Source organism: Punctularia strigosozonata (assembly GCF_000264995.1).
Source record: "Punctularia strigosozonata HHB-11173 SS5 unplaced genomic scaffold PUNSTscaffold_12, whole genome shotgun sequence".
Taxonomy (NCBI): Eukaryota; Fungi; Basidiomycota; class Agaricomycetes; order Corticiales; family Punctulariaceae; genus Punctularia; species Punctularia strigosozonata.
The window spans coordinates 704148-718141 of record NW_006767444.1 but is presented as its reverse complement, the minus strand read 5'-3'; the positions used below and the strand labels follow the sequence as shown (position 1 = coordinate 718141).

At 52.7% G+C, this 13994-nt stretch overlaps 3 protein-coding genes across 3 annotated transcripts; 1 reads left to right on the top strand and 2 right to left on the bottom strand.

Moving 5' to 3' along the window:
* Window positions 1-95: 95 nt before the first annotated feature.
* Window positions 96-668, top strand: PUNSTDRAFT_137343 (uncharacterized protein; the record flags this gene model as incomplete). Its single annotated transcript, XM_007386984.1, has 1 exon — window positions 96-668. The coding sequence occupies one exon, from the start codon at window positions 96-98 to the stop codon at window positions 666-668; it is 573 nt and encodes a 190-aa protein (XP_007387046.1).
* A 780-nt stretch (window positions 669-1448) lies between these two features.
* On the bottom strand, window positions 1449-8693 carry PUNSTDRAFT_91488 (polyphosphoinositide phosphatase). Its single transcript, XM_007386983.1, has 17 exons — window positions 8344-8693; window positions 8092-8299; window positions 7840-8039; window positions 7689-7789; window positions 7416-7629; window positions 7125-7360; window positions 6954-7066; window positions 6679-6905; window positions 6499-6630; window positions 6178-6445; window positions 6061-6126; window positions 5816-6013; window positions 4552-5762; window positions 3528-4501; window positions 2661-3478; window positions 1569-2606; window positions 1449-1510 (listed from the first exon to the last, which is right to left on the bottom strand). The coding sequence occupies exons 1-13, from the start codon at window positions 8687-8689 to the stop codon at window positions 5474-5476; spliced, it is 2598 nt and encodes an 865-aa protein (XP_007387045.1). The 5' UTR covers window positions 8690-8693; the 3' UTR covers window positions 1449-1510; window positions 1569-2606; window positions 2661-3478; window positions 3528-4501; window positions 4552-5473.
* Window positions 8694-11193: 2500 nt separating this feature from the next.
* On the bottom strand, window positions 11194-13531 carry PUNSTDRAFT_46680 (uncharacterized protein; the record flags this gene model as incomplete). Its single annotated transcript, XM_007386982.1, has 7 exons — window positions 11194-11682; window positions 11735-12088; window positions 12145-12298; window positions 12346-12362; window positions 12416-12660; window positions 12755-12823; window positions 12886-13531. 7 exons carry the CDS (start codon window positions 13529-13531, stop codon window positions 11194-11196), a joined length of 1974 nt encoding a protein of 657 aa, XP_007387044.1.
* Window positions 13532-13994: the final 463 nt, after the last annotated feature.

The window sequence follows — 13994 nt, the reverse complement described above, 5'->3', positions numbered from 1 at the left end:
TTCTACGATCGGCTGACCGAGAGTGCGAAACGCGAATACGCGTGGTTCACGTGTTTCTCGCCAAGCATTACGTAACCCTGATCAAAGGGCTGGGCATGCACACCACAAAGAACCAGAAGGCCTTTGCCGACGGTTGGAAGGATCCCGATTGGTTCCAACAAGCTGTCTTCATTGACAAAAAGAAGCGTGCTCAGCTGCGCGAGAAGTCGGAGAAGGCCGAACGGCCGACTGACCCACCGCTCTCCGACGTAGACGCCTGGGCTCAGTTCCTAGGGCAGAATGTGTTTCGCCGCCCACATGGGATCAGATTCGAAGGCAACCAGCCCGACCAGGCCCAGCTGCAAGGCTGGCTAATTTTCAAACAAATCGGGCCTGCCCGCCCGGGAACGAAGGAGGAGTCCCGTCGCACCCGCAATGTGGCAAATCACGTGATTTGCCGGTATTTCGCCGAGCATGCCGAAGAATATCGTGGGACGGTCATGTCCCTGGGAGGCACCATTTCGGAAATGTGGGCGCCGTCGCCCTACCCCCATGCCAAAAACGTGGAAATCAATGATTTCCTGAAGCACGCGGCGATATGCGGACTCCAGCATGAAATGGCGGAGGGTCCCCTCCGCGCATTCGCTATACAGTGGCTCGCCGACTACACCGGACCCGCTGTGGCGTGAGAATCGAAGCACGAGGGCTGTGTCCATTGACAGGCCTTCGAGTCGCAGTAAGTCCATCGACGCTGCGACTTGCTAACTACTAACAATCTCTTTCCCTAGAGGGGGGGAGGGTGTAACGGTAGTATAGTAGTACCGTATACGCTTTGTAAGCCGCCGCGAGGCGGCATGATGCAATAGACCAAATACCGCATCCCATTGGATGCGGTCACTTACAACGACAACGATGGCGCCTCAACACCATATGGCGCCCAAATCACATTACTACGAGGCGTAGGCATATAAACGCCCGCTACTCTACCATGTACCGTATCTCTTTTGCTCAATATCACTCGGTTCTGTTCTGTTTCGGCCAAGTCGCGTCGTAGCATAGCATTACATAAGCTAGCTACTTTACACCGCCCTATCCCATCACCATCATTCAACTGGACATGAAATTGTACAAGGTAGGCGAGGGCGGTCCAGGTGCTATGATATGCTATGCAAAGGTGATGCTAACCTACGTGTATGATTCGAATAATCTAACGTCCTATCCGGTCTGACAGTAGTGAATTTTGTGGCGATGAGCTCGAGAGCCGGAGCCCACACCCGAGCCAGCCCGAGCCCGAGAGGCGGTAGCCACCACATATCAACTGCACGCAAACGCGCGCCTATTGTCGGCCGGTGCCTGATCGCACTACATAAATGCATCGCTCACGACCGTCTGGGATGAAAGAGCACCTGCTCTCTGCATCTGAACATTATTTCCTTTGCGCGCGTCCGCCTGACCGCGCGAGCTTCCCCCCCTCCCCCACCGTCGAGTCCGGCGTCCATGGAACCTCATCATCAGTCGTCGCCATCGCGAGGTGAGTCAATGCTGGCACTTGTAACACGCATTGGTGGACTCATACGGTTCGCGCGCAGCTGAAGGGCTCCCGCTCCTATCCTTCGTCCCCAATAGGCCTCCGGCCTCGCCGTTGGCCGGTACCGGCGATTACAACGAGAAAGGTCAGGAAGAAAACGCACTCTCGATATTGCCCTCGTTCCTTCCTTTAGACACCGCGTCGAGTCGAAGAAGTTTCATTGCACGATCCCCGTGGACGCCATGGATCCTGCGGCCCGCAACGATCATCATCTTCGTTCTCTCCCTCCTCGCATCGATAGGAGCCTTGGAAGCCTTGATCCGACTCTCCCGTGCTCGCGACGGATTCACGATTCCCTCAACCTCGATCCATGGCTCCATGACATACGTCCCCGTCGTCCTCACCGTCCTGTTCGGCTGGCTGTGGAAGTCGTACGATGTCGAAATCAAGAAGCTCGTCCCTTGGGCCGCCATGGAGGGTCGCTCCTGTCCCGCTTCGGACTCGCTCCTGCTCGACTACGTGGGGAAGAACCCAGCGTCGGCTATGGTCCAGGCGGTGCGCAAACGACATTGGTCCATCCTCCTCGCCGCGATCGGCTCGCTGCTGGTCATCGTTGCGAACGTAGCCGCCGCGTCGCTTTGGACGATTGAGACGAAGACGTCCACTTTCGATAACGTTCGGTTGACGCAGTCGTCCAAGTACGATCTCGCCACCTTCAACGGAACTCTGGACGACCTTGCCTTCCTGTACAAATATTTGGCCGGGATCACGTACTCTCTACCCTATCCGGACTGGACCACGGCTCAGTGGGCGATCACTCCTTTCGCCTCGGAAGCGGTACTCAATGGCGAGAGCACCCAAGTCCTAGGCCAGACGGACGCTTTCAGCGCTTCGCTATCATGTGAGGAGGTCTCCGTCTCGGACGCTGGCATGTATCAATGGACTGTGGTCGACGACCCTGAAATTCCTGAAATCACGGACACTTTCGCCGCCATGCAAGTCAAGCTCTCGTACGGTGGCTGCGATCGGTTGATGAACGTGACGAGCTGTTTGTTGGAGGGCGATAATGGCGGATGTGGGGGCACGACTCAAGATCAGGGTAAGTAACGCAGTGCGGCAGATAGATGCGGGACTGAACACCAATATCTCACAGATGTAGTGTACTACGGGCAAGTCGTAGAGATGCCCTGTGCGGGGAACGTGTCCAACATTATCACGACCGTCAAGTACAACGACACGTCATTCCTCGCTGGATCAGCGACAGTATGTCGCCCGACGTTCACGAAACACATTGTCAGCGCTTCTGTCAACGCAAGTAGTGGATCGTTCATGAACGACCCGGCGCCAGCAGCCTTAGATAGGGGAACGGAGGTCTCCCCGACTAACGGTTCCCTGCTCATCGGTTGGCTGGACTCCACGATCCCGTCTAATGGCCTCGCAATGTGGCCATGGCACTCGCAAGCGGGGGTCAACACCACGGATACCGATGACATGTCGTCCTGGATGCATCTTATCAAGTTCATCGGCGAGCTCTCGTACGAAGACATGCTCGATTCGGTCAAGCTCGCGTCCGCATCGACGCGAACCTTCGAGGACATCTTTCCCTATGTCGCTCCCGTGACGTATCTCGTCTCCGCCCAGAATAACATGCAGGGACAGGCACGGGTACAAGCTCGGCGTATTGTCGCTTTGGATGCCTCCTTTCGAATCCTCCAGGGCGCATTGGCTTTCCTTGCGATCGCTGCTACAACGCTCAGCTTCATTCGGCCCAAAACGCGCCTCCCGAGCGATCCGGCATCCCTTGCTTCATTGGCAACTATCGTGACTGCGGACTCCGCCTTGGCTCGCCTACTTCTCCCTCTTGGTTCCGCCAGTGAGAAGCGTATGACCGAAGAGTTGAAGCAAGCTTCCTTCAGGGCACGGGAGGTGGATGGCCGGTACGGCGTTACGACAGACTCGTTTCCTACTTCGGTTTGTCTATCCGTCTCTCAAAGTCATCCGGCATCTAATAGCTTTACAGGACGAGGTGATAGAGTGTGATCGAGAACCGACATTCTGGAAACCGGTTATTCTACACCCACTGGTCAAGGCCGTTATCGTTTGCCTGTTGGTGGCAACAATAGCAGCACTGGAAATCCTGTTACGACGTGACCGAAAGCATCACGGCCTAGCTGACTACGACTCCCGCGATCGCTCGAATCGATACTTCTGGTCTTACATCTCTCCCGTGGTACTTCTCGTCATTGGCGCGGCGATCGGCGCCTTGGACTTTAACACCCGTGCCGTCGCTCAGTATGCAAGCCTGCACAAACGTCCACAATCCGCACGCACTTTGGCACAAGACCTGATCCACCATGGACCGGCCACGATAACATGGACCGCGTTGCGTCAAGGCGAACGATCGGTGGCAATCGGAACACTCGCACTCATCTTCGTTCAAGCCGCGAAGATCTTAGTCGCCGGCATCTTCGTTACGGACACAGTGACTCATACCGCTCCCATGACCTTCGAGGTCAACTCCTCTTTCAATACGGCATTCGACTTTGCTGTGGATTCGGAAGGACTTTACCTGTATTATGCGAACGACATGCTCCTCGCTCTGACCGAGATCGACTCGTACGGAATGGCCTATCCCAACTGGACGACCTCCGACTACGCGATCGGAGATGTTGATCTATCCGCGGCCATGTCATTGTCAGGCGGTTCGGAGGTTTACCTGCGGGTTCCCGTGCTGGAGGCCGATCTTTTCAACTGCCGAAACCTGACTTATACCTTCAGTCAAATTTCGGACCAGTGGGTCCAGATTGACTTCCCTGAATTTGGGGATGCGTGCTCCACGACGATCGAGCTTCCTGACGGAGCTGGCTACTTCGGTGACGATGTCGCAACTTGCTGGCAGGAGATGTGGATTTTCGGGGAAGCATCCGCCCCCAACAATGGTTCCAGTCGCGAACTGGATTCGTATGTGCTGGGTTGCAATTACAGCATGACGAGGTCAGTTTTCCTGTGATTTCACTTATAACAAGTGATCGAAAACATTACAGCTCGAGCATGCTGGCCCATATATCCGTGTCGAACTCTTCCTTCGAAATCCTCAGCTTGTCCGACCAACAAAATCAGACGAATGTGGACACTTTTCAAAGCTACATGCCTGAATTGAGCAGTCTCGGAAATCTCAGCGCGATCGACTTCGTGCCGTCTCCTGGGAATAACTCGTTCGGCCAATCGTTTTGGATGGAGATGATGCAAGCCAAGCACTCCGACGTGCCTTTATCAGAGTGGGACATCGATACTTTCACCAACTGGACCAAGAGCGCTTGGCGCACGTATTGGGCGCTTTTCGCTAGCCAGTCCCTACGCGTGCCGTTCAATGCGACGGATCCCGCTCGCAAGGTGCTTGGCACCTACACGTATTCGCAGACTCGGATTATGATGGACGAAGGCCCAACACGGGCCTTGGAGGGCTTACTCGGCGCAGCCCTTCTGGCTGTCATAGTCGTATCGGTTACCATTCCTTCCACGTCGTTCATTCCATCCCCGCCATTCTCTATCGCAGCCCGTATGAGCCTCCTTGCCGGCAGCCGGTTCTCATCCCTACGGTCTCTCCAAGACGGCGCGGCGCAGTCACTAAATCGTACAGATTTGGAGAAACTTCTCACGGGTTACTGGGTACGTTTAGGCTGGTGGACAAACGACGACGGCTACAGAAGATACGGCATAGATATATGCCTCCCCGACGATTCCCACATCGGAACGCTTAAATCGTGATCAACTACGCAATGTGTACTTTCCCTTCCTTCAATGACGGTTAACTATTTGTATGCCTTTGCCATGTTCATAATGTAAGTACTACAGTTTGACGGTTGCTATTAATGTCGTGCTAGCGATGTCTGGTGTATCATACATTGCGAATTCTACCTAGCATGAAAAACTCCATGACATTGCGAATTGGTCACTTCCGCAAAGCTACACTGAAGGGGCCTGCCGAGATGGTGGCAGGTATCGGTCCCAAGAAAACCCGCCTGATCGGTCGAAGAGGACAGTCCACTTGTCGTACGGGAACGTGGGTCTCACGCTCTCTCCTCGTGTGTCCTTCACGGCGACGAAAGACCCCACCTTCGGGTCTAGCTTATCGAGATCAGCGTCCGGGATCTCACCGATACCAGCGCGAAGGGCTTTCTGATAGATGAGCATATCTTTTCTTTCAGGTAGAGTGTCGGGCCCGTCCAACATCTTGGCATACTGGCCAATGTACCTACGCGAGCAGCGATCAACACGAGCTCTCTATGGATTGATTAGGACGCGTACACTTCGTATTCCGCCTCTTCGTCATCGGGAACCGTGGGATTGAGTAACGCAACTGCAAGGTCTTCGGTCGAGCGTGGATCGGTAATTGCCTCCGGACGAGAGCGACTGGTGTCGGTCTCTACGATTGCCTTGCTCGAACCTTTCAGTGCATGAGAATTGTTCTGTGAGCCCATCCAACGTCGAACGCCCTGCATGAGCCTGCACAACAGTCAGCTGAGTGTAACGTACGATTGCTGGTTTAGTACCTCGGTGGATGGGTTGGAATATGATGCGGCAGGAACGGACTCCGGTAGATATCCTTCACTGTCTTACTGGATGTGAATGAGCTTAACGAAGCTTGCGTCGAGGAGTGAACATCATACCCAGGCAGCTTGAGGGTACTATTCATGGAGTATGCAAAGTGCTTCCCCAAGGACGTGAACAGCAGCGGCCGATAATATTCAATCCAAAAGTCTGCCTTCGTACGTGCGAACTCCTGTAGACCTTCTTCGCATTTATCCTGAGGATACGCGATCTCGAGGTGCGCGGGGTTGAACCAATTTCGATACCCGCCACGTTTCGGCGGGCTTGACGTTGGCCGCTCGCTTTGAACTCCCAGGAACAGATTGATGGCATTCTGTTTATCGGCATCTACAGCGCAATCAGCAGTAGAAACTGGGAACTTGGGGTACTGGGTAGCATACCAAGGAGGGAGTTAGTGTAGAATCTTCGGAAATTCTCGATAAGATCCCTCGAGTGGCTGTTCCAATGCGGCATTCGGCGATACGTCTCGACCCGATTCACGAGGGCACTGCCTGTGTACTGGAGGGCGATTGCTACGCCGGATGTCAACGGGGTGTTGTCCAATCCATGGCAGCACTCACTGTCTCCGTGATCGTGATACATCTCGGTGAGCATGTTAACTGCGTCTGAGTCGAACGCCAGATTGGGGCTATCTACGACGCCCAATGCATACAGCTGGTGTCCGAACGCGCGCTTGCCGAAGACAAACTGCGCGGCATTGGTTCTATCCAGGCAATCAACGCAGTTTGTGCGGCAGATACCGTTCTGCAGGGAGATGTGGTCGCGCCAAGTATTTTCGGAAGACGATCTGAACATCATGATGTCAGATTCATCATGACTTCTGAAGTGAACTCACTCAGGATTGCTGCGGAGGCTATGGGCAAATGGTTCCGGACCAGAATGGAAGAATCCCGTCGACTGGATCGATTCCTCGGCGAAGTCCTCGAGGTAGCTGATCACGTCTTTCGTCTTCGGGGGGCGATCATTAGATCCGCAAAAAGAAACGGATGCAACTGGAGCGCGATACCTTTTCCTTGTACGCTCTTGACATGTCCCAAGCGCGATACCGCAGTTTCTTCTCTGGTGGAAGAAACTGATTCAAGTATTTGATGCACTGTGTATATTCGTCCAGTAGTTTGGACTCGCGGGGTTGGGGTTCGCGTTCCTTGATAAGGTTGAGGACTGTAATAGGAGTTCCGTAGCGTCTGAAAAGATCGTCGAAGTGCCGAGCAGCCGGGGTGAAGAAGGGATCGACAACGCTGACTACAGTATGTTAAGATCGCACGAGATGAATGGAATGACAATGAATTCGACATACTTTCGATAGGCGGCCGAGGGCTCATCGCGTTCACCTCCTGAGTCCAATAGATAGGTATGCTCCCGCGATACTGGACGTAACTCGTGTAGAAAGGCGACGGTCGTCTTCGTGCGGCGAGTGATTCTGTCTTCTCGGGATGTCCGGGGTGGTAGAAGGCGGTCGTGAGGGCTTCAGACACGATCTGTTCCGTTTCCACCTCGTTGGCAACGTTGCCCTACAACATGTTCGTGAGCGTCGGGTATGCCTTGTCTGAGGACGAGCCATTCGTCATACCTCGTCGTTCACCCCGCGTTTCAGGTAGCGAGCGCCTGCAAAATGCCGTGACCTGCGCGCGATGAGGGTCACGTATACGACCCGACCCAGTATGGTCAATTCTGAAGGATGTTCGGTCTCGTGCACTGCACGGGAACTACGAGCCACTCACTTGCCTGATCGACATGCCCATGCATGAGGGGTATCATCCAAGGGGATTGCCTGACGCCGCCGGCCACGTCTGGGTTGAATGCCGCCGTTAGCAGATGATAGTTCCAGGTCCAGCGATCATTGAAGCTCGCTTTGCCGTCAGAGTTGGGATTCGGATATGTCATGTTTTGTTGTAGCGTGCGTGTTAGGTCGTAGGTATAACTGAGATATATTCCGGTGAGCTGCGCAATAAACAGGGAAGAAACGATAGTACCTGAAGAAGAAGTTCTTGGACATGTCGACTTGCTTAAATGTGTTGATCAACTTCTGCTCCTCCGCTGCCTTTTCGATTTTGTGATTGAAAGGTACGGGTAGCATCTCCGTTTGTTCACAGTGATAAACGTAGTGGCCGCCTAATAAAGTGACCTGCGACCGCTTCGTGATTATAACCATGTACCACCCGGCGGTGAACCTAACAAAACCTGGGGCTATCAAGAGTGTCCTCGAATGCTTGGACACGACATACCAGCAACCCCGAAGATCACTCGCGCTTTACCCAGTCCTCCGGAATGCTTGTTTCCGTCGTCCAGCATCTTTAATACGCCACTCATCTGCTTCCCTGTGTACACAGATTCATCTTCGACGACAGTGAGCTCCTCTTGGGTTGTACGATCGATTTTGACGATACGGTGACGTGAATCCGAAACGTTCGAGGCCACTATGTAGAAGCGTACGCGGTTCTCGTATAAGGTGAACTTATTGAAGGCGAGCGACAAGGATTGGGATTCAGGTGACGAGCCCGAGCCGATAGTCGAACGCTTAGATGTGCCAGCATATTGATTGGGTTGAAGCTGACGGTCAGGGCTCTGCATGGACGAAGGCGGGGGTGGAACTTCAAGCTTAGCTTCAAGCTTCAAGTTCAAACCCGGAATATCGCTCCGTCCGCGCTTTGGGCGCACACGTGCGAATTCACCGTCGGCGTGATGGTGGCTGAGAGAGATCAAACTTATTGGCTCTCGGCAGCCCCTCTGAAGCGAATCGCATCAAGTTTATACAATTGCCATGCTCGTCTCGTTGCAATACCCTGAGGCTGAGGTCCTTCTCGTCGTTTGCCGTGCGACGCGCTTTCTCGGACAGGCTCGTTCCATCAATGTCGCTCAAGACTGACCGGGACCAGGAGCACCGGTGGTCCTAGATGAGCGTCATAGCGGGCAGGCCCTATAACATCCACCTTCCCATATGTACTTGCTGATCTGCTTGGGCCATCCTTCCTTTTTGAACCGCGATGTGATCACCTCCAGAACCGTAAGCAGAAAGGGCACGTCGATGACTGACTTGCTCATCAAACGCCCATATGAACGTAGGGCGCCCATCGACTAGGATCGGGGTGTATGCGGCGCAGTTGTTGCACGGCTGCATCAAGCGCATACGCAACGTCATCGGCGTCGATGAAGTCCGAGTCGCCGCCGAAGATATCGGTGTAAAGCGCTTGGGCAATCGTCGGGCCGTCTATATCTTGCATAGACCTGTAAACAGTCAGAGTGAGTCCCAGCACGAGATTACGCAGTATGAACGATCCACTAGTATCGGCCTTCCACTGACTAAAGAGTGGCGATAACACTCTTGAAGCCAGCGAATAGCATCGTAGCAGCAAGATGGACAGTTTGGTCGGGTTGATTCTGCAACGTGGAGAATGAATTGGAAGTCATTGGTTGCGTTAAGTTTGGACTCACTATGTCGCCTTTGGCGGTCTCGCAGGTGCTCAAGAACGCTAAAAACGCATGCGGGAGGGGTACGGGCATTAACCTCTCGATGGTCAACATCTCGTCACGCATCAGAAATCCGCTCTTGGGTCTTCCGGATCTTGATGCCCATGGCAAGCGAGGTGCACAATGGTGGCTTCAGGTAGATGATTTAAGAGTGTTTCCGCCGTGATACCGTCGTCAGGGCCTTCAGGCGTCGGAAGCGTCATCACCGATCCGTGGGGCAAAGCATCCTCTACAAGACGGGCTTCCTGGTGTGTGGACATCAAGTCGCACCATTGCCCAACATATGAACGAGGAACAGAGGCGACTAAAGCCCGGACGTCTGTCTTCCTCAGGGTCTTGTATGCTGTCCTAGCCGCAAGTAGTGCCCCAATGGTAGGTGTATAGGACGATACAACATAGTCCGAACACCACTGACCATTGGCCCCAGCAGCATGGATCGGAAGATGTACAAGGTTTCCTGTCGGACACCACCATAACCGAGGTCTGTCTCGCCCTTCTGATGGCTTATGAGGGTGTATATCTCAGTTCTGCTGCTGCATGAAGCTGAAAGGAACACATACCCTGATTTCCAGCGCGTCGAGAATGGGTCATACTATGCTGGTCCATAACCGGCGAAGAATATCGTGTGCGCTTGTCCGCAGAGTTTGCAAAGGAGTGCCAGCCTTTGACACCTTCAAGCATCCGCCGGCTTCAGCTCCAGCTTCCAAAGTAGCAGAACGCCAGAGGCTGCATGACTCAAGAAACCAACGATCTTCAACGTGCTTCAGGGGCATGCACATTGCTCCGCCCGATGGTCTCAGGACAATATTGTCACATGCCAAGCTGCTGGAGACCAGCATGACTACCGGCCCTTTTTCTGCCGCCTTGGTGAGTACTGAAAACTTGTCTGGAAGCAAGAAGCGTCCTAAATTTGGGAAGGTCCAAATGTGCTCTACGAGCTTGTTGAACTCCTCACTTTGCTGCCTCCTCTGGGCGGCTTGGGCTTCTATGGAGCGCGGTTCATGAGATATCTGCATCATGTCACTTGTCGTCTCCAACTGTCGGGCGAGAGTTGATAAGCGACCTCACAATTCCTCCGGGATGTCATCAAAAGGGGAGCACAATTGCAGGGAATGGGTCCAGAAGATTGCTTGGCTTTGTTCGAGGAGTTTGACTGCTCTCTTCGGAAGCGACAGCTTAAGAGCATGAGATGCACCGGCAAGTGCTAAGCTCTGGCCGGCTGCCAGAGACTGCAGGCAAGAGCGAAGGTGAAGTCCAAAGAAGGCAACCCATGGCAGCAATCCAACAACATACGTGTATATGAACTCTTGATTCATGAACCTGCATGATATGAACTGTGGTACACAATGTTGGAGTATGAGAAGTCAGTGCGTGTTCAGTGCTTGCTTCTAATCTGATTGCTGTACATGTATATCTACTCACATCGCATCCAATGTAGCCTCACACGCTTGCCCAGCAATCTTACCCCTCGCATTGCACACCGGTCAAGCACACTCAGCGCCTGACATGTTGCCTGCCATTCAACACACGACAAGGTTGACGCAGGTTCACAGGGGTAATGACACTACATGAACCACAGAGTTCACGAACTAGTTCATGAAGACAGTTCATGTTCGCTCATGAACATTTCCCCACAACTCGCCAGCCGGCATAGAAGACAGCCCCCTCGTAGGCTCCATTGGAGGCGTTTGAGATCTTGTGTGCGAAGATGAGACCAATAGTTTGCCACCAATAAGTCCTGGTTGAACTGTGCGTACACCGACATTGGGTCCTGGTGCATCTGGGCCTATGTTGCCAAGAGATCCTGTGACTGGGTGTACCTCAGTGTTCAGTCCTGGTGTAACCGTGCGTATGTGGGCATTGGGTCCTGGTGTGACTGGGTGTACATGCACATTTGGGCCTCGTGAAACCAGGCGTATTTTGCCCTTAGGTCCTGGTTGAACCGGAGGCACATCGGCATTAGGTCCTGGTGCAACCAGGTGTACGTGAGCATTAGGGCCTTGTGCAACCATGTGTACTCCGCTATCAGGTACAGATGGTACTGAGTGGGTGGAAGGTGGAATCCGCATTATGCTCATATTGTGATCGGGATTTGGCTGACAAAAAATCTCAATAAACAATGCGCAGACAGACATGAAAATCACTCACTAGACTCAGACCACTCGGGCCAACCTCGAGGCTACCCTCTTCCTGCTGTGGTGCTTCAACAATTGGTATGGGAGGATGAAAGTGCTCCACAATTTGTTGTACTGTCCGGTCAAAAAGTGATAGTAAGATGCATGCAAGAGCAAGCAACAACCCCAAGCTAGCAACAGATGCATAACGCATCACAGTGATGATGATCTGCTGCACACTTGGGAAACGGGAGTCCACCGCATATGCAACAATGGAAGCTAAAAACAACAACATCCCATAAATTGTTGAAGCCAATGGTAAGGAGAGACCCAGAGCGAGGAGATGAGGGGATCCAGTGAGTGCTGTTGCTCTGGTAAAGTAGTGGAGCTGCAATAATGGATCTGGTTAATGATACACATTACCACTATGATGTTTGCACTGACTGCCTGACCACCGTCTGTTTCCTCTAAAGTTTGATGCATCCACAGTAGGTATAGGCCAAAGCATATAGAGAATATAGCACATATAACAGAGAGCACTGCCAAGATGACAGCCACTCCATCCATACCAGGTGCAGCAAGAAGACTGACAGTAGCCCTTGAAAATGATGAGCAGCTGCCGGCAAAGATTCACCATGCACCTACGAAATCAGTACCGTTGACTGCGATAAGAGCATTTGATTATCAATCAACAGATTCAGTGCTGACAGCTCACCAGAAGATTGCTAGCATTCCATTCATGACATAAACTTGAGATGAACCGGTGCCATCTGATTGTGCTAACGCCGTCCCCAATTTTCGTGCGGTCCACAGCCGTGATTCGACGCAAATATCCGTATGGCGAGGTGAGCAATGCAAACGATAGAAAAGTCCAGATCAATGACCCAGCAATGCTCAAGATTTTCGGATCAAATTCTGGGGACTCCTCCAACCGGGCGCGATTGCGGTATAATTGTGCGTCTGTTCTTCCAAAATGATAGCGTTTTCGATGAAGGGCTGAACATGTTATGTTTATGAGACTTGGTCCTGACTTTAAGGAGTGCATGTATCTTACTGATGTACCGCAATATCGCAGACACGTACCAAGTCTCGAGAGAAATTCCTTGTTCATTCTTGGCAGCCTCTAGAGTCCATACAAGTCAGATTATACATTTGTCCTAAGAGATATTGTGGGCCCTCACACACCCTCAGAGATGTCTTGCAGTGATGTGATCATTTCAGAGCAAGACTCCTTGGTATACGGTGCATTGGAAGTAGGGAACAGCAGGCGGTCAGCACGGCTCCATAACAGTGCATTCATAGCTGAGTGAACAGAGATGCGAGGGAGTTTTGTGTGGGATGGAAATGTCTGCATCTGCACCCAGTAACGGTGCTGTTGATTGTATACTGGAGGTATCTTCTCGTAAACAGAGTGCTGGAGACGAGTCACATCACAGCACATACTGGTTTCAACATCAGTTTGCAGCAGTGCCTTTGGGTATAATGCATCTTCAGCACAATTAGCCTCTGTTGCGCGTTGCACGGCATGGTCCACGGTAAACACATCCTTTCCATCGTCCGTGTGCAACTCTAGACGATCAACCCTGCCAAGTTCAAGTTGACCAGGAACATCCTTGGGAAACCCGGCGCCGGACAGTGCAGAGAATATCGTTCTCCATGCTTTCTTTCGCACCAGAGCATGGGGTTCAATGCTGGATACGACACGAATGCTGTGATGTCGAAATTTTGCAGCAGTCGGGGTGAGTCGCCAATACATTCGTCCGTTGACATGGAGGTGAACAATCCAAACGCCGTGCGTATCCTTGTATGAGGAATGCTGGAGATAGTCCATGGTCGTGGCGCAGAGTGTAGGTATACGACAGACGACATTCTTTTGGCATATGCATTCATAAGGGTTAAGGGTTGATACACGAAGTGCATGTCTTACGTACACTGTAGGCGCCCACTCGTTCTGCATTCCGGTTTTGCGGGGTGGTCGGGGTTTTTAACGCACTGACAAGGAGCCGGACTTCGAAGACGGCTTGCCTAGCATACATTACTTAGCACTGTATGTACACATGTACCTAGGACTTTTTTTTGGCCGGTGGTGAGACGGTGCGGTCGGGTTCATCAGCTCACGAAAGCCGTCGAACTGCTTGGCACGCTGTCGACTGCACGAGGAGCGTACCGGCTGTTCCGCTACCGGGACCTCGTCGGCAATCTACCTACCTACCTACCTACCGTTACTATGCACCCACCCCTAATGCAACACACGTTGCATTAGGGTTATATACTGTATGTGACAGGAGGTACAG

What these genes read in the sequence shown, in the direction of transcription:
- PUNSTDRAFT_91488 (XM_007386983.1), bottom strand. Translation starts at nt 8,689, where the DNA reads ATGCAGAGCCCTGACCGTCAGCTTCAACCCAATCAATATGCTGGCACA. An exon ending in CCCTCGGCCGCCTATCGAAA is followed by an intron (nt 7,361 to 7,415) that starts GTATGTCGAATT and finishes AACATACTGTAG; the next exon opens with TCAGCGTTGTCGATCCCTTC. An exon ending in GTATCACGATCACGGAGACA is followed by an intron (nt 6,631 to 6,678) that starts GTGAGTGCTGCC and finishes CATCCGGCGTAG; the next exon opens with CAATCGCCCTCCAGTACACA.